Raw genomic sequence first — 22,384 nt, 5'->3', positions numbered from 1 at the left:
ATTTCCAGGATCATAACTCCAGTCTTCAGTGTCACATGATCCTTCAGAAATCATTCTAACATTGATTTGCTACTCAAGAATTTTTTTTTTTAATTATTATTATCAATGTTGAAATTTTTTAAAACATTAATATTGTGAAATATCATTACAATTTAAAATAACTGTTTTATATTTTACAATATATTTAACATAGAATTTATTCTTGGGATGTAAAGCTGAATTTTCAGCATCATAACTCCAGTCTTCAGTGTCACATGATCCTTCAGAAATCATTCTAAGGTTGATTTGCTACTCAATAATTTTTTTTTAAGGAAATTAATTTCATGAATGGTTAACTTATGCTGGGTGAGGAATTTCCCCAGGCTCCAAAAGCGTGGCCATTCACTGATTTGGTTCCCTGGGAGAACCAGCCGATAACACTGAAGAACACGGTGGTACCAGCCTGAACGTTAAGCACATAAAACCTCTCTAATAAAAACACAAACTTATTTGCTGCAACTTAACTGCCAATTCATCCACATTAGATTCTATAAGAAAGTGCTTTATGCTAAGCAACATTTCAAAACTATCATCATACAAATATCAAGAATCAAATGAAAGTTGCATCAAACCATCCAAACCAATCATAACTGTTTTCTTACCTCCAAAGTAAGACCCGTCCGAGATCTTTGTCTCTTTGCTGCCCTTCGTCAGAACAGTTAGTACACCGTGTTGGATGAAATACATCTTCTTGCCAACGGTCCCCTCTCTGATAATGTAATCTCCTGGCTGGAACACCTCGAAGCGTAACTTGGTGAGCATGGAGGTCACAAAGTTGGGATCCGCGTTGGCGAACAACGGCATGGTGGCCACAAGCTTTCGACAGTTAAAACTGATGATTTCCTGTAATTGAAGAATGAAGAATATCAAAATAAGTGGATAGAACTGTTTAATACTAGAATACAAGCTACGCAATCAAAGTATACACTAACTGGCTTATACGTTACTACTAACCTCTCTGAGTGGCTCTAATTCTAATGTTCCATAAGCGCCACCTGCTGTCAGAAAGTGGATTTACAGAGCGTTACATTACTACTAACCTCTCTGAGTGGTTCGTTCAGTTCTCCCAGAATGCTCTCCTCATCGAACATCTTCCCCTGATAGCGATGCTCATAGTAATCATGAATCCTCTGCCGCATGTCTGCAGGAAGTTTGTGGAAGGACATGTACTGCTCCACCTGCTTGTACTGTACAAATGACATATACACAATATTATCAACTTGAATATTACACATTTATCTACATGCTTAGCAACAATAGCCCCCCCAAAAAACCCAAAAGGAATGTGGACAGAAATGCTAATGAGATTTCTTTAATTATTTGAAACAATTTTTTAAAGACCCTAGTGGGATCAAATATGAAACCAAATAACATCAAGATGATAGATAGATAGATAGATAGATAGGTGATAGATAGATAGATACATACATAGATAGATAGATAGAGAAATTCCATTTTATCCCATAGGTTCTTAGTTTATCCAGTAGAGTCTTAGGATTATTGCCAAATCAAAGATTGTTTCCAAACCAAATCTAATTGACCCGTGACCCTTGTTTGGTATCCAAAATGAAGCAAAACAACAAAACAAAACAAAAGCAAAACAAAAACAAAAAAAGAAAACAAACAAAAGAAAGAAAGAAAACAAAAAGCAAAAGAAAACAGAAAAAATAAAAATAAAAGAAAGAAAACCAAAAGCAAAAGAAAACAGAAAAAAAATCAAACAACAAAATTAAACAAAACACACACACACACACACACACACAACCATGAAGCAAAGCAAAAATAAAAAAAATTACCTAGTTTTCCAAAAAAAAAAAGTTTATCACAAAAAATGTTTTTTTAACGGCACCTTTCTAACATCATAATCATTTGCATATGCACAAAGGTACGAATATGGTAATTATTCATTACCATAGTATATATCAAAGTACTGTGATCCTACCATCTGATACCATCATTTTACAATAGTACTGTCATTTATTTTTTAAAGGACCACAGTCCAATATTTTTGTACTTGGAACAAAGGAGCTCTTAGTAACCCATTGTCTTTTTTAAAGACTTGTCATGAATGATTTTATGATTAGGTGTAAATAGTCTTTAAACCGTCAGGAGACCCTGAGGTGTTGTCTCTAACTACACAGCTACCGATAAATAAATATTGACTAAATGTCTTGCAAAACAATAGCCTGGTCAGTGTAACCGTATTTACGGCAGCCTTCCCAGGCTCCATTTGCAAAGCTCGGCGGTATTTTCACATCTCCACATTTATCATTGTCTCTCTGTTTGTCCCTCTCTCCAAGCCTGTCTCTTTCACTTCAAGGAAGGACGTACAGTATTGATAGGGTTTATTTTACCCACAATCCCCTTGTACTGTCTCTTTGTTATTTCATTTGTGTCTCCGAAACTGGTAGAGGGCGCCTGCAGCACTGCGGCTCGGCGACGTTACGCCGCATGGCTCTCTGCCTCAGCTGTCCTTTCTAATAAACTTTGTTCTGTCACTAGCCATTTTGCTTTCTCTCTCCTGCTTCCATGAACTGCTGTCTAGGCTGTCGACGGTAGCCGGTTGCAATGTGCCCTTCACCACATGCTAATGTTCCTGCCATGTCAGCTGTGAACATCTCCTCGGTCTCTCCGAGTGGCTCTTCTATTATCATATTCAAGGGCAGGGGACAAAGCCAGCAGGATGAGTTCAAACAACAGGAAATAATGTCATGCTATACAGTTAGGTTTCAACCGCGGAGCCCGGTGAGGGTGTGAAGTCGCTTGCTGAAGTGCCAGCGTAAGGCAAGCATGGCTCATGGTGTTGGGAAAAACAGTGTGTCATTGGAATTCGTCCTTTTTCTGGAAATGGATGCTGGTAATCGCATTGACACCGAGGAGAGTGGTGTGGAAGCCCAAATGCAGCAGGTAATGAAATCGGCAGCTAAGTTAACGGGACAAATTGACAACTTCAGACATTTTCATCCCTGTTGAACTCTCCCTAACCGAATCTTCCTCTCTCTCCTGGTGTGTTTGTGTCTTCAAAACCCTTTCGAACAGATGTGGAGAGGAACTGTAAATTATGTACTGTGAAACCATAATCAAAACCATTGGCCTTTATGCGTTCAGCTTTTGAGAAATCAAAACATTCGCTGCACACAAGAAAAGGCCTCATCCTTTTTAGAAGAAAGGGGAGGAAACCTCACATCAATATGCACTCCTATATCAACAATGCAAGTTGCCACGACAACTGCAGTTGGGCTGAATTGACTTGAATCTTTTAACACAGCAGAGGTCAAAGCACTTGTATTTTCTTCTCATAGAAAATGACAACAGTTCAATTACCGCTCCAGCACACTTACAGACACAATAAAACTGAGTATTAATCACCGCAGAAACCTCCACGACTTTCGAACTGCATTTCGAGCGCCGCTCAAAACTCACAAACCGTCGTCGTTTACCATTTTTCTCTCCACTCGTCTGCTTGCGACCCTGGTTTTTCTATTTTTAAACAGGACTTCAAAGGCGTTCTCGGTTCTCAGAGTGAGGAAATTTTGTCTGCTGGGAAATTTTTTCAATGCTCAACAAAGTGGGAAACGGCAGCTGCCCATCCTCATTAAAATGATCTTTGCCTTATTTGCTGGCTTACCAACGAAGATTGTATTTTTGGAGGTTTTTCATTATAGTATATATTTTCGACAATTATAAAAGGAATATAGAAGACAGTTGCAACATTTAGCTACTACTAACCTACCTGCCAACAGTTATATGTGTTAATATATTTAATATAACATAAACTACCATTCAAAAGTTTGTGGTTAGTACAATATTTTTTGAATAAATTAATACTTTTTTAAGCAAGGTTCATTAAACTGATCAAAAGTGACAGTAAAGACATTTACAATGTTACAATATATTTCTATTTCAAATAAATGGGAAGCATTTTAAAATAAATAAATAAAGAGCTGATTTATGTTGCTTCACTTACTATACATTATTACTAGTGAGTCAGGTTATTCTTTGCTGTTTTTTTTTTTCCATAATCCACTAGTTGAGAACCACTGATCTATTCTGTTGTTTATATAGCAAAGCAAGCAGTGAAATATTTTAATAAAACGGTTACATAAATAATTAACATTAAGCATAATGAATTTGAGATATTAGGCAAAACACATTTTTTAATAATAATAATAATAATAAGAAATGTTTCAAATTATAATGATTTCTGAAGGATCATTTGACATTGAAGACTGGAGTAATGGGTGCTATAAATTAAATAGCTTTTCAATGATAAATTACATTTTAAAACATATTAAAATAGATATCAGTTATTTTAAATTGTCATAATATTTCACAATATTACTGTTTTTGCTTGATTTTTGATCAGAAACACTTAAAAAATCTTATCAAATATACTTTATATATTACATTATACTACTTTTATGTGTAAATATGTGAACATATACAAATGTAAATTATATAAATAATATTAATATATTATAATTTATACAGTTGGATATTATTTAGCAATATATTATTTAACAATATATAATATTATTAAATATTATATTTTAAGATCATATTTATAATACATTTACAATTTATTTTTTACTTTTTTTATACTTGATCATTTTTATAATTATATTTTTATTTCATAACTATGAATCTAGCATTAACAGCATTAGCAACTTTTAACCAACAAATAAAATAGATATGAACTGGGTTCCAAGGGCATTAAAAATTCAGACATCCAAAATGGACATCCCAAAATAATTCCTCAAATAATATTCCTCATTTTTTGATGGAAAAAAAAGCACAAATTTTACCGAGCAGAGTAGGTATCATCATTAGCTTATTTATGAGTCAAGAAATTGAGTTTTGCCCCAAGCTCCCCTACATTAAATTATTCTGTAATAAAACACAAAACAATTCATTTTACATCGCAATGTATGCAAATATCCACACTTTAGCCTCCCAGAGCCAACTGACTTCATCACCTCCTCTTTTTTTACTAACCTTCTCCTGGTACTGCCTGCGTGAGGAGTCCAGTGATTGAATGAGGGCAGTGGCGTGGCCCACAAACATGGCATAGCAGGTTGCACCCACGATCATGCTGAGGATGGTCAGCCACACATCCGTCATGCCCACAGGAGGGTACATGCCATACCCGATACACAGCATGTGGCTCATGGCCTTAAACAGGGCGTAAGAGTACTGCTGACCCCATGTGTCATTCTGTGAGGAAAGAGAGAACGGGAGAGAGATAAAGAGAAAAAAGAACCCAAATTAAAGCATGAATATAATTACGAGCATGAAAGACGGCAATTGTGATAGAGAGCAAAAGAAATAGGAGAGACGGTGAAAGAGGGACAAAACGTGCTGTGAAGAGGGAGAGGAGAGAAAATAGCTTCGCGAATGACAGAATGTGAGAGAAAGAGCGCGAGAGAGTGTTAGACTGGAAAAAAAGTGACAGTGTTTCTATATATTTCTGACAGGATTTAGAAGGAGCCGGAGTAAAGGCCAGAGAGAGAGAGAGAAAGGGAAATATCACGTCCTTTAGCAGGAGGGTCATTACGAACGCTGCATGTGCTTTCTTGATATCAGAAGATGGAGGAAAGCAGAAGGTACTGTTTTACAAATGCTAATGAAGCATAGTCACGGACAGTGTTCTTCTTTAGCAAAATGAGTCACTCGGTCTGGCACTTTTGGGCAAAATACTTATCATGCAGGTCCAGGATATGTTGCAGCTGTGACTTTATTTTTTGTAATTGTTACCTTGTTTTTCATAATTCTGACTTTATATCTTACAGTGTGGCTTTCTCTTTAGCACTTTGACTATTTTTGTAATTGTCTCTTTATATCTCATACTTGTAGCTATTTTTCGTAATTGCAACCTAATTTCTTGTGATCACTACTTTCTCATAATTCACTTTATATCTCAAAATTGCTTTTCTTTTAATTTATTATCAGCAGACTGGCAATTCCAGAGACCAATAGAAAAATAAAGTAGTGTATTAGTAGACATAGGGAAAGTGCGCAGGTTGTTAGGATTGCGCTACCTACAGTGAAAGTGAAAGTGACGTGACATGTGGCCAAGTATGGTGACCCATACTCGGAATTAGTGCTCTGCATTTATCCCATCCAAAGTGCACACACGCAGCAGTGAACACACACACACCGTGAACACACACCCGGAGCAGTGGGCAGCCATTTTTTTTGCTGCGGCGCCCGGGGAGCAGTTGGGGGTTCGGTGCCTTGCTCAAGGGCACCTCAGTCATGGTATTGAAGGTGGGAGAGAGTGCTGTACATTCACTCCCCCCACCTACAATCCCTGCTGGTACGAGACTCGAACCCATAACCTTTGGGCCATGACTTCCCCCATACAGTGTGTGATGTATGGTTTGCGAGTGGTAGAAATAGTAGGGATCTGGAAACACATAGTATTATAGTATACATAGTATATAAACACATATATTATGTAAACAAAAACTTTTATTTTGGATGCGATTAATCCTTTGACAGCACTAATTTATATTGCCCAGTTGTGACTTTATATTTCATAATATGACTTTATCCATCAATCGTGATTCGTGTTTTTCCGTAAATCCAACTTTGTTTCTCATAATTGTGACTTTATATTTCGCATGTGTCCTTATTTAACAAAATCTGACTTTTTATCTCATAATTGCCACTTTATTTCCCATATTTCTAACTTTATGTGTCACAATCTGATTTTTTTATCTCGCAATTTGACTTTATATCTCAAAATTGTGACTATTTCTTTTAACTCTTATTTCATATCTCCCCATTGTGATTCTTTACAATGTGACTTGCAATCATTACTTCGTTTCTTGCAATTGCGACTTCTATTTCTCATATTTGCAACTTCACATTTCCCAACGTGGCTTTATTTCGCAAAAGCTGACTTTACAGTATATGGCATAATGTGGCTTTTTTATCTTGCAGTGTCACTTTACATCTCCGGTTTTGCTTCTGGCAATTGCAACTTTGTTACTTATAATTATGACTTTTTATCTCACAATCTGACTTTATTCCTTGCAATTTGAAGACGTTATGGCTTTCTGTGTTTTCCCTGCTATATGCTTGTTGGTGCTATTACGCATCTTCTGAATGAGACCAGAATCTCCCGATCAAAAACACATGTGAGGAAGACGCAGAAACGAGCGATCTCATATGTAAGCAGATGCATATGAAAAATAATGCGATCATTAACAATAAACAGCATATAAATGCCTAATGTTACGGAGTGAAATGTCGATCCAGGAAGTGGTAAAGGACTGTGCAAGCTTTCGGGGTGTTGATGCAAGTGATCTACAGCATCTATGCTTCGATCATCATACTGAATATGATCCAGTTGTAATCTCTGATAAAAACACGATTTTCTCAGCTTTGTTGCTTTTTTAAATCAAACTTACCTACATTCAAGTGTCGATAAAAAAAGAATGCTTGAAGTGCTTTAAAAGTAGAAGCTCTGTTCTTTATTTATATTCTGTATTGCATGTTCAGATATTCATACAACAAAATATTCTGGGGGACGTGAAAATTCAGTGAAAATAAATAAAAATGTTGGTGGTGGCTGGCAACCTTTTTAAAAAATGCTGGCAGGGAAAGAGTTCATTGCAACTATATAACAATGTGAGTTTTTATCTTGCAATTGCACCTTTGTTTCTCACAACTGTAACTCACAATGTGACTTTATTTCTCAGTGTGAAATTGAGCTCTCAATTGATTTTTTACTGGTGAAAACAGCTTTCTATAATTCAAAATGCTTCATCCAGGCCATTTATTCTGCAGCAGTATCAACACCTATTCTATTCTGCTGCATTTATATCTTCAGTTTTATTGATTTATTTCAGAACAACCTGAAAATCTGGATGTTGGGATTAATAAACCATTGCCAGCTCTGCCGATGAAAAATAAAGAGAAAACAGGCACGGAGTGGCCCTTAACACTTACCACCATTTTGTTTTTGGCCACCCAGCAGTCTGAAGGGAAATCCTGCAGCATGGGCACCAGGAACTGCAAGCATCCGTCCCAGTGGCACAGCAACAACATCATTCCAATGAGATTCACAATGCGCACCATGGCACTAGCCAGGTCATAGGTCATGTGAAAAATCTAAAAGGAAAAGAGGTCAGAGATGTGCAACTGTGATGGCAGAACTAGAATATGCCGCATTGGGTCACAATTAAGATTTAATCCTCACTCAATTCTAGGCCACATTGTCCTTAAGCTGGTTTTTAGTAGCACAACACTTGACTTGTGGAGTATTACATAAGGTACTGTATCTCTTCTGCTAATGTCACCAATAGTTCCTAGGAGATCAGTGCGAGGCCAGACTAGAGGCTGATGTTACCCACAATCCATAACGGCACCGATGCACCACCCCTCAGTGGACAAAAAGGCGGCGTTCCCAAATAGCAGTAATTAAAGTGCGGAATCCAATAGATTTCCGTTAACTCGCAAGGTTGATGGCCGATAGGGTTGAGCGATCGAAGCAATTAAAGGGTCATGGTGGACGCTTTTAACTTTGCCACGGACAAACAATGGTTAGGTTGAGTAACACATTGCTGCCTGTAATTGTGGCTAATTGCAGCCTGATTTAGAAGCAGCCATTCTTTGACAGAGCTAAAATTAAATCCACGTGATGGCAACGACTGTGAAGTTTATGTGACTTTCTGTCTGTTATTGCTGACTGGGATTTTAACAAGTAGGATGTGTTCTTGGATCAACTCCATTGTTGGTCCTAGAACAACCTCAATGTTAATTCTCACTGTAATTAAAAGAACAGTTTCAGCCAACATTTGCATTTATTTGAGGTCGTTTCAAACCTAAAGGCGCCACATTGTCTTTTATGTTCACCAAAGCTGCATTTATTTGATCACAAATACTGTAAAAACTGCAATATTGGGAAATACTGTTAAAATTTAAAATATCCGTTTCTATTTTACTACATTTTAAAATGTAACTTGTTCCTGGGATGGCAGAGTTGAATTTTCAGCATCATTACTCCAGTCTTCGGTGTCACATGATCCTTCAGAAATCATTCTAATATGCTGATTTTCTGCCCAAGAAACATTCTTATTATTATCAATATTGAAAATGTTTTTTGCTGTTTAACTGTGATAATTTTTTTCAGGACACGTTGATTAACAGAAAGTTCAAAAGTACAACATTTATTTGAATTAGACATGTTTTATAACAGTATAAATGTATTTAATGTCACTTTTGATCAATTTAATGCATCCCTGCCGAATTTTTTTTTTTTTTCGGGGTCTACTGACCCAAACTTTTTGACGGTAACGTATGTATTAAAATACGCAGATTTTTTGTCATTTTAGACCACAACAAATCCCATTCTGAAACAGCTCGAGGGTGTGTAAAGGCAGAATTTTCATTTTAAGTCTGAAATATTAATTGAAGGGTTTATATTACGGTTAGAGTTGTGGTTATGAGGAATGAGAGTATTTGTTTCACAGAAATATTGCTCCAGGACCACCAAAAGAAACCATGGGCAGCTCCATTATTGGTACGGGAATATCAAACAAGGTTCATGTCACCGTTCATTTTCTTTTCAACATTCACAAGCAAACAAAAATGTGTTATTTGTGATAGATACAGTATGTTACAATCTAAGAGTCTGTAAAGGTGCATCTTACCTCCTCCCATTGGTGGATGTATCTAATGAGTCTGGACAATCTCAACAGCCGAAGCAGACTGAGTATTTTAGTGAAACGCACAATCCTCAACGCTCGTGCCGTCTTGTAGAAGTCCGAGTCGATGCGTGTCTCCACAATGAGGAAGATGTAATCCACAGGGATGGAGGAGATGAAATCCACGGCGAACCAGCTCCGAAGGTACCTCACCTTGATCTGCTGAGGGTCCAGGATGATTTCCGTGCTGTCTTCTTTGACGATCCCCGTGCGGAAGTTCAGCACCAGGTCAACCAGGAAGAATGTGTCAGAGACCACGTTAAAGACTATCCAGGCGGGGGTGTGTTCATCTTTAAAGAAGGTGATGCCCACGGGGATGATGATCAGGTTGCCCACCATCAACAGAAGCATGATCAGGTCCCAGTAGAACCTGGAGGATATAAAATGGACAAAGTGTTTATTTAATGCCTTAGGAACAGAAGAGTCTACATGACCTTTGGAGCCGTTAACGATTAAAGGCAATTAAAGATTATAAATTACAATTAAGTGCTTCTTCTTAATAGTACTGCAATTCTGTTATACAGAGACACAAGCACAGAAACATTTTTAGCTGAAAAATAGATTCTACAAGTTAGAATATTGTTTCATAATAGATAATTCATTTATTTATAGAAATAATAGTAGTAAATAATGAATATCAATAATAATTATTAATGGCTAACTAATAATAGTAATAAATACTAGATATATAATTTTAATATTATAAAACAATTATTATCTATTTAATTAACGTTGCACATTTTTATTTTATGAAAACAATAGTAAATAATTAACATGATCACTAATATATTTTTACTGTTAAAATTAATTATTTACTATTATGCACTGCTGTTTTTATCTAAAACAAAAACTATTAAAAATAATTTTCAGTAATTGAGACAAAGCTGAAATACAATGAAATATTAATATTAGATTTAGAACTTAAAAGCCTAAATTAAATGTTGCTTTGTCAACTAACAAATATAAATATAAGTACTAAAATTACTAAAACTGCAACTGGAAAATAAATAAAAACTAAATAAATGAAATATATTTATGAAAAATATAAAATCTATTTCAAAATATTAAAAAAATTGTATAACAGAATATAAATAATACTAACATATACTTAATAATATAACACTTAAATGACAGAAATATAGGATTATTCTTCCTGAAACACTTTTTACATCTACAGGTGCAGCTCAATAAATTAGAATGTCGTGGAAAAGTTCATTTATTTCAGTAATTCAACTCAATTTGTGAAACTCGTGTATTAAATAAATTCAGTGCACACAGACTGAAGTAGTTTAAGTCTTTGGTTCTTTTAATTGTGATGATTTTGGCTCACATTTAACAAAAACCCACCAATTCACTATCTCAACAAATTAGAATACTTCATAAGACCAATAAAAAAAAAAACATTTTTAGTGAATTGTTGGCCTTCTGGAAAGTATGTTCATTTACTGTACATGTACTCAATACTTGGTAGGGGCTCCTTTTGCTTTAATTACTGCCTCACTTCTTCTCCTTAGCCCAGGTAAGATGCCTCTGATGTTATCTGTGGTTCAGGAGTGGCTTAACAAGAGGAATACAACAACTGTAGCCAAATTCCTTGACACGTCTGTGTGTGGTGGCTCTTGATGCCTTGACCCCAGCTTCAGTCCATTCCTTGTGAAGTTCACTCAAATTCTTGAATCGATTTTGCTTGACAATCCTCATAAGGCTGCGGTTCTCTCGGTTGGTTGTGCATCTTTTTCTTCCACACTTTTTCCTTCCACTCAACTTTCTGTTAACATGCTTGGATACAGCACTCTGTGAACAGCCAGCTTCTTTGGCAATGAATGTTTGTGGCTTACCCTCCTTGTGAAGGGTGTCAGTGATTGTCTTCTGGACAACTGTCAGATCAGCAGTCTTCCCCATGATTGTGTAGCCTAGTGAACCAAACTGAGAGACCATTTTGAAGGCTCAGGAAACCTTTGTAGGTGTTTTGAGTTGATTAGCTGATTGGCATGTCACCATATTCTAATTTGTTGAGATGTGAATTGGTGGGTTTTTGTTAAATGTGAGCCAAAATCATCACAATTAAAAGAACCAAAGACTTAAACTACTTCAGTCTGTGTGCATTTAATTTATTTAATACACGAGTTTCACAATTTGAGTTGAATTACTGAAATAAATGAGCTTTTCCACGACACTCTAATTTATTGAGATGCACCTGTATAGTTTGTGTATGGGTTCAAAAAGGAACAATGGCATATTTAAGACCAACCAGTTCTGTAGATAAACTGATGCACTAGCAAGGTCATGGGTTTAGTTCTCAGGAAATATAACTGATAAGATGCATGCCTTGCAAGCAGTTAGCAGCTTTGGACAAATGCATGGATGTAATCGTCTGCCTTCATTTCCTCAAAATAAGCATTATGATGTCAGTAATCAGAAACACTAATCTAAAAAGCGCACTCAGGATTCCTTGAGAACGCTGCATGAGCTCAGCCCCTGACTGACGCTGGAAATGGCTGGCTGTCTGGTTGGGCTATTACTTCTCGTTTATGGATGAGTTCCCTGTTTGGTAATTGGATGTGTCGTACGTATGTAAATGAAAGGGGCTGGAAGACATCCAGGAGACCTCTGGCAAGACCGCCATTTCATCAATAAAAGATCTGCTGGGTGAACCGTTTACACAAAAACAAGCCGCCATAATTGCTGAACGCTGCATTAATTACCCCATTGGCCCTGATATGCCAAAATGAGCCTTTTCTGGTTGCATGAAACATTCAATAATTCTACTAATATTTCACGCTGCTTTACAGTATTTGCCTGGCTCTTTTCCCCACGTGCTAATATTCTTTCGCATCATTTGATGTACACTACAAACTGAAGTTGAGGATTAGCCTTCATCATTTATACCCTGGTAGAGAGCTGGTTGGTTACTAAATTCCAGTCCTTTGCTGCTGTTGTAATTAAGCAGAAATCGATCACACAGAGGGTTGATAAACCGTCCAGCTCGGTATGGATTGCAAAGAGAGAACGAGGCTCTCAGCATTTCAGAGTTGTCCAGAGGGATTATGTGTTGTTTGACACCATGGACAAGGGGGGAAAAAAACTCTGTTCGATTTTAGGCCCTTGTGTATAAATAGGTCACAGTGTTTTCTTCAGTAGCAAATTGTTGGTGAAATGAAATGATTGCAGAAATGATCAAAAGCAGATTAACCAAAGTATTGGATCATGACTGAAGGTTATTGTTATCAGCAGTCATATTAGCATAAACAACCATAAACATATAAAAAGAACTGGGTCATTCCATGTCAAATCAACCAGTGGTCCTCAGAGGCAACATTTTGTAATTTTGATATTTTTTTCTGGTCAAAGAAATATATAAATTAAAAATAAAGCCAAATATTAAATGGCTCGTAAAATACTATCTTTACGAACCAGAATCTCAAAGGATATGGAGATACAGAATCTTTTATACTTCTAGAGGAACAAGCATGAAAACTTTGGGAAAATAATAGTTTCTATGCAATTGTTTTGATAGAGGGAAACATTATTTGTCTTTCAGACATTCTTCTTTATAAAAAGGTATAAAAGGTATAAAAAAGCTATGGGTTGTAAGCAAAGTGACCCACATTTGGTTTTTGATTATTGAAACTCAGTGCAATTTAATTTACTCATGGAGCCAGATTGAGATCCCCACATCTCTGGAACTGAACCATATAGGGCCTTAAAAACAAAGAGACCAAACAATAAATTTGTTAAGAACCAGTATCTAAAAGAATATTGACATATAGGGGTGGGCGATATGACCAAAATATTATATCACGATAGGAGTGATTTTATTTCACGGTAATGGTATATATCACGATAATGTAATTTTTGCTTTAAATAAGGTCTTTATGATATCAATATTTTTGATACCATAGATATTTCATAATTCTTGTCACCAGTGTCAATTTCACAAAAAACTAATACTAGCCTAAATTTAAAAAAAAATCAAGCTCACTGAAAGTAAACAGTCAGCAATTAAAAAGGAATAAGAAACTAATTTCAAGCAATAGGACAAAAAAACTACAGTAGAACAAATAAATAAGAAATGCATTTTTACACATACAAGTGTATGTATTAAACCATTCAAAGTCTATAAAGTGGCAAAAATAACTCTGCATATAGCGAAATAAGTTCTCTTTCACTGATGATTGCATTTCAATGGCTTTGAATGACTTGTTTTTAAACCGCAATGCTTAAAATTACGTGCCAATGATAAGTTTTCGTGACCATGTAGAACAGCAACGTGAGCGTGTAACCACGATAGAGACGATAGTCCAAAATCTCTACCGGCTGACAAATTTCTACCAGTTAATCATGTCTACCGGTATATCGCCCTAAATAATACTTAATACTTTTTGAGTTACAGGCACACAAATTCTGGACAAAAAAAACATGCTTTTTCCCGTTTTGACCTGCCACCATTTGTAATAATTATGCTGACATGATCTTTCTAAAGTCATTTTTCCACCCCTGTAATTTGCCTCCAAATTAGGTGAAAACGGCCAATTGATGCCTTTGATTATTATTAATTAACACAAAATAGTAAATATTCATCAATGGCATTTTAAAATTTTGATTTTCATTACTATTTATCTTTGTCTGTCTTCTGAATATGAACAAATTCAAGTTTCTGAAATTTGTTTGATTTGACAGAATGACCCAGCTATGTTGTTTCAGTCAGCTGTGTCTGTTAAAACCAAAAATTGGGCAAAATAATAATGACTGATTATTAATTTTGTCTAATTAAATTCTCACAATGATAACGACCCTTGCCCTAAAACCATTTTCAACTGACCTGAAACTAGCATCTTATTAGTGATATGATATACCCCACTAAAACTTACTGCTTTAATAGGAAATACATCAGATAACACTTAGAATAGAACAAATGAAGTATCCAAATAATGCTAATATATCAGCTGCTTTTCTGGCAAGATAATACCATAATCACAAATATGTTAAACACCTACTTTTAAATGTAATATAAAATCTGGGTTTAACCAAATGGAAAAATACTACTTCCACATTTCCGCATCGCAGGGCTCTATTTTACATTGCATGAAATGAGCTTTGGAGGAGATTAAACAGGAACAAACCATCTATAGGAAGCGTCACTAAATCTGCCAGATTATTTCCAGACAGTTTTCAGATTATAAAGGATTTGCCATTGACATTTACCCTTGGACAGATGCTCCAGTGGTCAAAGCAGGCAAAAGTATAAATTTTACAGCAACATGTGCTGAACTGTTTGTACCGTACACTTATGCAAAGGCAACATACTGATACCAAGAGAAGTTCAACAACTAAAGAAATGCAGTGATCTATATAATAAAATTATAAAAAAAAAATTTTTTTTAATATTAAAACAAAACTGCAATATAATAATTCCCATAAAATGTTACATTAAAATAGTTTTCATATAGAATCAGGAAGAAACTATGCTGTATTTAAGACCATGTAGCAGGCAAACACAAATTTGGGACAGCTGTCTTTCACAAAATTCACTGTCCCCAGACCTTTCCTTTGAAATCAGCGCAGAAAATGGATGGAAAAACAACAACAAAACAGATTCTGTCTGGGCCTATCAGTTAATTGGTATTCAAATCATATCACATCACATCACAGTATTTTCTTGGTCCACTTAATATCCGGATTATATTATAGCCTGTAAGCTTCCATAATGTCTATATTACTGCATATAAATGTAATATGTAGCCTATATGCCACTGTTACTAGAGCACTAATTGTATTAGGAATATCCAATATCTATCCTATCAATCATTGTAACCACATTATAGACATTATTCTCTTCTCGATTCACATGTGCAAACAAATGATATATCATGAGAACTACACTATAAACAACCAGAAACCACAAGAGGTATTATGCAATGTCATTTGTAATATCAAATGGACACCAGTGGGTATATGAATTTGAGAAAGCTTGGAAAAGTGGAGATATAGTTCTGCAAAAAGGTATTTGGTTGCGGTGTAAGTTTTGTGTTCCTTTCATTTTGAAGTTGTGTGGATCTTTAATGACCCTATTTAGGCTAAAAATCAACTAACAGACGAGAGCCACTGCTAAATGACAGCAGAGGGAACACATTTCATTCGAACAAAAGGCTTTGCGATAATCAGCTTTCTGTTACAATCTGCCAAAAATACACTCACTGTTCTCCTTCTCTATCTGTTGCTGCTTAGCATACTATGAGTCCTAATTGTCTTTCCCAATCCCCATCCCTCCAATTGTGATGATCTCTCTGTGGAATCTGTGTCAACTCTACTCACCAGATCTAGCCATCATCTGAACGCTCTGCACCACAGCTCAACCAGTCGCTCTGTCTGCTGGAGTTCCCTGCAGAAAGCTAATGTGTTGGGTACATAATAATAGGTTTATTCAAGACTATTGCGATGATTCACTTGGTTGGCTGTCATGCTGCCGTCATGCAAAGAATCACATGAATTCAGATAGCCTAAAGGCTGTTTCTTTAACTATGGGCCTTTTTGGCCTTTAGACAGTGAACTCGACCCAGATCAACATCTATAGAGATGAAAGAAACAGGGCCCTCTGCTGCATTTGAGAAATATCACCCTATGACCACAAACGTCCAAACGTCTGCTTTATCATGAGACACAACACTATCATGAACAAATCAAACAAGTTTTCATTATAAAATGTTAACATTATAGCCTATGGCTATTTATGAAACTGAGGAAGAACATCTAAAACATCTTCATCACTTTTACAAGCACTACTCAGAACAAAGACTAACACATCAGTTTAAAGCATGGTGAATAAAAGCATGTAGTTACTTTACAGTCCATTCTTCTTCAATTTTTGGGGTTTATCACTGTTGATTTATAATACATTGTGTCATCGCGTTCATTATCAGACGATCCGCTGCCATTTTATGTTTTAGAATTCGATGAAAGTAGATGTAGATGAAATATGTTCAGAAAAAAACAAACAATGTGAAATTTACCATGGTGTTCCACACAGAAATTGCTATCCTGAACACTACGTTTTTGTATTTTTTGCCGTTTTGTGCTCTCGCATATCAGCCTGCACAGCTATTGGCTGGAAATCAATCAGATGACGTTCCTAGCTTGGAGAATCTAATGATGTAATACGTTTCTCTGCGACACGACCAGTTAATTCAGATTTTTATAAAGGACAAAAACATTGTGACGAAACATTTAAAACAAATCCCAGTAAATAGGTGATTTTCTAGTGTATTTGTGTGTATGTGTTATTGTATGAATACATATTTGCGTGTTGGCTGACGTTATCTTAGTAGTTTGTTAAAGTTATGTTTATTTTAGTATATAACTATCAGATTTTGTTGTTTTTTCTCACTTCTAAATGACAGTTTCAGATATATTTTATGTAACTGTTATGAAAATTGTTATAAGATCTGCTGTTTTTATTAATAAAAGTAAAATTTTACACTGATACACTTTTAAACTGGAACAACAAAATGGCTCAAAAAATGTAACCATAAAACCTTTTCTCAAAATATTCAGAATAATATGTGACATCATTATTTGCAATAATTTGCAACTTATATCTGTGAACATCTGTTAACTTCTCAAGAGTTTCATGATCCTTCAAAAGTTAAAATGAAATGGCTATAAAAAGCCTTAAAAATAAATTAAACACAAAATATGTTAGTTTTAATAACACCTAACCTCTGAAACATAAAAGTGCATAACACTGAAGAAAACACTTGAATTGTTTGAGCATATCACAGAAATCCACATCCATTGTAGTAATATGTTTAGACCATAATTTAATAAAAACAGCTATAATGTTTGCTTACACGAGTCCACTGCTCTAAATTTTGAGCTCTGTTAGAGAGCACTGCTTTCATTTTCATCTGAAGCTAATGGAGAAATGATGTGATGCACCATATTGTTTAGCAGAAAATTATATTTCCTACTCTTTCTAAATGCGCTGCAGAACAGAGCTGCTCTGTGGTGTGGTGATTCATTAAAAAGCATGTCTCTTTGCTTCCCTTATTCCAGAACCCCTTGAACACTGATGCTAACCTTCCACCCCCCTCTCAACAGCCTCCCTCCACATTCTGACACTCACTTCTCGTTTTCTGCATCAACCAGGTGATGCAATCAGTAAATGGAAGTCCCTGCATCGCCCATCACCTTCCCTAACAGTGTTGAGGGGAGGAAGGTCAGAGAGCACGGGGAGAGAGGGATGAAGCAAGTGCAAGAGGAAGGAGACAAGGGCAAATGTGAAAATGACACCTGAAAATGCCAGACGACTAAGGACGGTACCTCTTGTGACAGATGAAACTTTACAAATCACCCGCTGCTGTGGTCATTTGGTACTCATCAGGTCTAGATGCTTCCTGAAATAACATTCATCTTATATAGTCACAAAACTGAAGTTTAATACTGTGTTTTGACACTGTAGATCATTCTCTTTTAATTACTCGTCTCAAAACAGTTTTTGGGGTCTCTGATACTGCACTTAATTGGTTTAAGTCCTACTTTACAGACAGTAAGCAATTTGTTACCATGGGTGGATTTAGGTCTGAGGTTGGTGTCGTGTAATCTGGAGTCCCTCAGGGATCAATTTTGGGCCCCTTGCTTTTTAACATCTACATTTTTCCAGCTCTTGAGATCTTTTGGTCTAAAATTTCATTTTTATGCAGATGACACTCAAATTTACATACATTCAAAACCTGATGATACTGTGCCTGTGGATGTTCTTTCTCAATGTATTTCTAAGATAAAAGAATGGATCTCGCAAAATTTTCTTTGTCTTCACAGTGAAAAGACTGAGATTATGCTCATTGGTTCACCTCACCAATTACGTAAAGCTGGGTCGTTACTTTAACTGTTGATGGTTCTATCAAGGAGTTTCATACAAAACTAAAAAATTTGAGCCTCACGTTCAGAATACTGTTAAAACATCTTTCTTTCATCTTAGAAATATCGCCAAATCATGTCCAATTCTGTCCTTCCCTGTTGCTGAGAAGTTGATTAACACTTTTGTATTTTCCCGTATTGATTATTATAATGCTTTGTTGGCTGGGGTTTCAAAAGCTACCCTAAACAAATTGCAGGTCATGCGAAATTCGGATGCTAGAATCCTAACTAGAACTGGGATAAGAGATCATATCGCACCTATCTTGGAGTCTTTGCATTAGCTCCTTGTTCGGTTTAGGGTTGATTTTAAAATTCTGATGCTTACTTATAAGGCTTTGCATGGTCTGGCACCTCAATATTTGTCTGAGCTTTTATCTCCCTATACCTCAATGCGTGACCTTCGTTCATCTGAAACTGGTCTGTTAACTGTTCCGTCAACCCGTTTAAGATCGATGGGAGATAGGGCTTTTTCTTCATTAGCTCCAAAACTATGGAACTCTTCACCTATTGAGATAAGGCAAGCGAAATCCCTTAGCATTTTTAAATCTCGCCTTAAAACTCATTTCTTTAGGGTAGCTTTTACTTGAATTTTATAGAATTCTATATTATTTTGTGTTTTGAATGCATCTCTTCTTTTCTTTCTTATTTTATAATCTTCATACGGTGTATTTTGTTGTTTTACTTGTTTATGTAAAGCACTTTGAGAGGTAACATTTAAAGGCGCCATAGAAAATAAAGATTATTATTATTATTATTATTATTATTAAGTTGACATAAGCATTTTGGATGGTTTTGCCAGTATAAGTTAAATGAATAAATTCTAAGAAAATCTGTAAAAAAAAAATAGGGTCCAATGTATTTCATTAGTATGAATATGATTTTCCATATTGATATTTTTCCATAAGTGTTTTACTCATATTTTGAATTACAAATTGCATTGTCTTGTATTTTAGGGGTACATGAAATGTAACGGATAATGTCTTGGCTTAATTACCAGTACCTTTTCCATTTTTCTACACCGTAAAAATGATTTGTCTCAACAAATATTATTGGAGTACAAGAACATACTATTTTACTCTTTCTACTTCAAAATTTTGATGTTTAATTCAATGTGTTATTTTCCTTTTCTTTGTAATTAATTGTGATTTACTAGCAATTTCTGAGTGAAAATTGTTTCTACACCATTTATTTTAAGTGGACTAAAATATTTGGTGAAGAAACAATTTTCGCTAAGAAATTAAATTTGACAAATAATACAAAATTGGTGGGTGACACTGAATTAAATGTTACATTTTGAAGTAGAAAGACTGAAATAGTATTTTTTTTGTGTAAAACATACTCCAATAATCTTTGTTTTATTTACAACTTCAAAAAAATTACAGTGTATAGGAAAAAAATCTGTGTAGAACAACTACAACAGTGTAGTTAAAAAAAGTACTTTCTGTAATAATTTTCTCACCCTTATGTCATTTCAAACCTGTATGACTTTCATTTATATGTGAAACAGAAAAGAGGATACTTTGAAAATATATTTGGTTGTTTTTTGTTAAATACAATGGAAGTCAACAGGGTCCAAACAAAACACAAAAAAATGGTTTGTCTTACATTGTATGGACTGTATCTTCTGCAAAGAAGGAAAGTCATACAGGTGACTTGAGGGTGAGTAAATGATGACAGAATTTTCATTTATGGTGTTGATTCAACGTTGTCCTCCTTTGCACTGTATGACCCTGATCTCACATCATTTATTTCAACTGATATCAAAACAATGTGGAAATCGCTGATTAGAAGCACATAACTGCTCGGCTTACACGCCATCCTGACTGTGCAAAGGCCATGTGGTCCATTTCAGCTACCTGACTGTTAGCACTGCCCCCTCCAACTTGGACCGTTCAGCCAGCAGAGTGCCATTAAATAAATTGTGTTGTTGTAATCCTCTCTGATGTTTGCTCCCAATAATGCCCGTTTGTCATGTTAACCCATTTTGATCACCCTATTTCCCGGCCTGTGCAGAAATGGACAGCTCTGTTTGAGTGTAAACAGCAGCTTTGCCTGAGAATAACGGCTAAATATGATTGCGTGACTTATTTCTATGCAGTAAAGCTAGAGATTACAGTTGACTTCCCTTACTGGTGCAGTGAAAGTTTCACGCAATGAATGCAAAACAATCACAGAAACTCCTAGACAGGTGGCGTTGGTGACACTGTTTGCCCTTGCAATATGTGGATGGCATCGATGTCATTCAAACAGGAAAAAGGTGAATATGACCAGGTGAGGTTAGTGAATGCAACAGAATGGGCCTGATTTTAATATCCTCGGCAAGCTCAAAGACACAGCAAGACGTTTTTAAAAACAAAACTATGAAAAGACAAATGGGCTGTATTTAATCTGCTCAGACATGTGAGCAAAGCACAGAATTATTTCGTTTTGGAGAGCTCCTTGCTGGAGGCCTGATGGAAGTGGGAATATTTGCATAGCGGATAATTAGACATGGGATTACCTGAAGTCACTATATGGGTGAATGATCCAAGAGCCTGCAGATTTGACGCGTTCCTGCTCGCGCTCCACCGCCTTCTCGCTCCCGAACATTCGAAGCGAGAACTTGTTGACCCCCGGTTGAAGCATCGCGCCAAACTGCCTGTGCATAAAGCCCGCCTGATACAACCGCTCATCGTCCGGCATGATTTGATCGATACCTTCCAACTTTACGAAAGTCGACTGTTCTTCAGAGGGCGCCTGTTGTGCCCCGTCGCCGCGACCGCCCTGCGCGCCCTGGCTCTCTCCAGGTCCGGGTTGCTCCAAGGGACCATCGTCCTCGGGGCTCGCATCCCCGATGAGGCACCTCTGCTCCGCCAGATCCGCGTCTGGAGCATGCCTACTGGTGATGGAAGAGAGGCTGCCTCTGAACCTCTGGCAGTCGCCGTTCACGTTGGTTCTGAAGGGTTTCCCCACATCGGTCTCCGCGTCTCCGCTCTTGGCCTCGCTGACACCTTTAGAGCTCCCCGTGGAGGAGGGTGAGGGAAGATGCTTCATCTTGACACTTTTCCTCCGAGTGTCCTTGTCGCTGTCTTCGCCGTCTCGAGTCATAGCACCCTTGTGTCCAAACTGATGTGGCAAGCTATAGAGCCGTTTGAGCATGGAAGAATGCACCTTATCCATTGTGATCGACCACCTTAACAGAACAAATGACAGTCGGTGTCATCTGAGAGGAGACGCAGGCTGGAAAATAGGTCGTCAAAAATATGAATGCACAAATATGCATCCCGCAGCATCTGTAATACTAGACACCGAGCGCGCACACCGGATGCGGGAAGACGGACGGACGTGTCTGAATGAGAAACAATTTGACGCGCGTCTCAATGACAAATCATTACACCCTCCGTTTCAAACTACTCTTTAAACAGCACTTGCGAAGCCCCCGGCCACCGACACATCAGTAATCCAAGGTGCAGAAGATGTCCAGTTCAGTTGTGGTAACATGCGTGGGGACGGATCATCTATTACGTTGCCATAGAAGCGCAGACAGCAAATAAGCACACACCACCTAAACCGACTGTTAGGGGTGTAGCAAACAAATAAATGCACCTTACATGACATGCCTGTCTTCATCAAATGATTTGTTGATGTGTATTTTCGCCCAATAATAACATAAACATTCCTGAATGGCGTTTTTACGTCATTCAGTCTATTACGTCATGATGCCTTATGGAAAAGAA

The 22,384-nt window shown here is 36.7% G+C and overlaps 1 protein-coding gene across 3 annotated transcripts in view; it reads right to left on the bottom strand.

The window, feature by feature from the left end:
• LOC107696280 (potassium/sodium hyperpolarization-activated cyclic nucleotide-gated channel 3-like) overlaps positions 1-22,153 on the bottom strand; it is a 27,657-nt gene extending 5,504 nt beyond the window's left edge. For 2 of the 3 annotated variants that reach the window (XM_016496563.1, XM_016496564.1), the window contains exons 1-6: positions 21,169-22,153; positions 9,699-10,122; positions 7,996-8,157; positions 5,035-5,253; positions 1,080-1,226; positions 642-882 (exon numbers count right to left, since the gene is read on the bottom strand). In XM_016496563.1, coding sequence (XP_016352049.1) covers positions 642-882; positions 1,080-1,226; positions 5,035-5,253; positions 7,996-8,157; positions 9,699-10,122; positions 21,169-21,827 — 1,852 coding nt within the window. In that variant the 5' untranslated portion in view covers positions 21,828-22,153. Of the gene's footprint in view, positions 1-641; positions 883-1,079; positions 1,227-5,034; positions 5,254-7,995; positions 8,158-9,698; positions 10,123-16,067; positions 16,115-21,168 lie in introns of those variants that run through there. The other variant, XM_016496565.1, reaches the window with a different exon arrangement.
• Between the last annotated feature and the right edge of the window lie 231 nt (positions 22,154-22,384).

The sequence above is a fragment of the Sinocyclocheilus anshuiensis genome, unplaced genomic scaffold (genome assembly GCF_001515605.1).
Source record: "Sinocyclocheilus anshuiensis isolate Anshui unplaced genomic scaffold, SAMN03320099.WGS_v1.1 scaffold778, whole genome shotgun sequence".
Classification (NCBI taxonomy): domain Eukaryota; kingdom Metazoa; phylum Chordata; class Actinopteri; order Cypriniformes; family Cyprinidae; genus Sinocyclocheilus; species Sinocyclocheilus anshuiensis.
The sequence above is the reverse complement of the archived record's forward strand: the minus strand, read 5'-3'. Positions and strand labels throughout refer to the sequence as shown.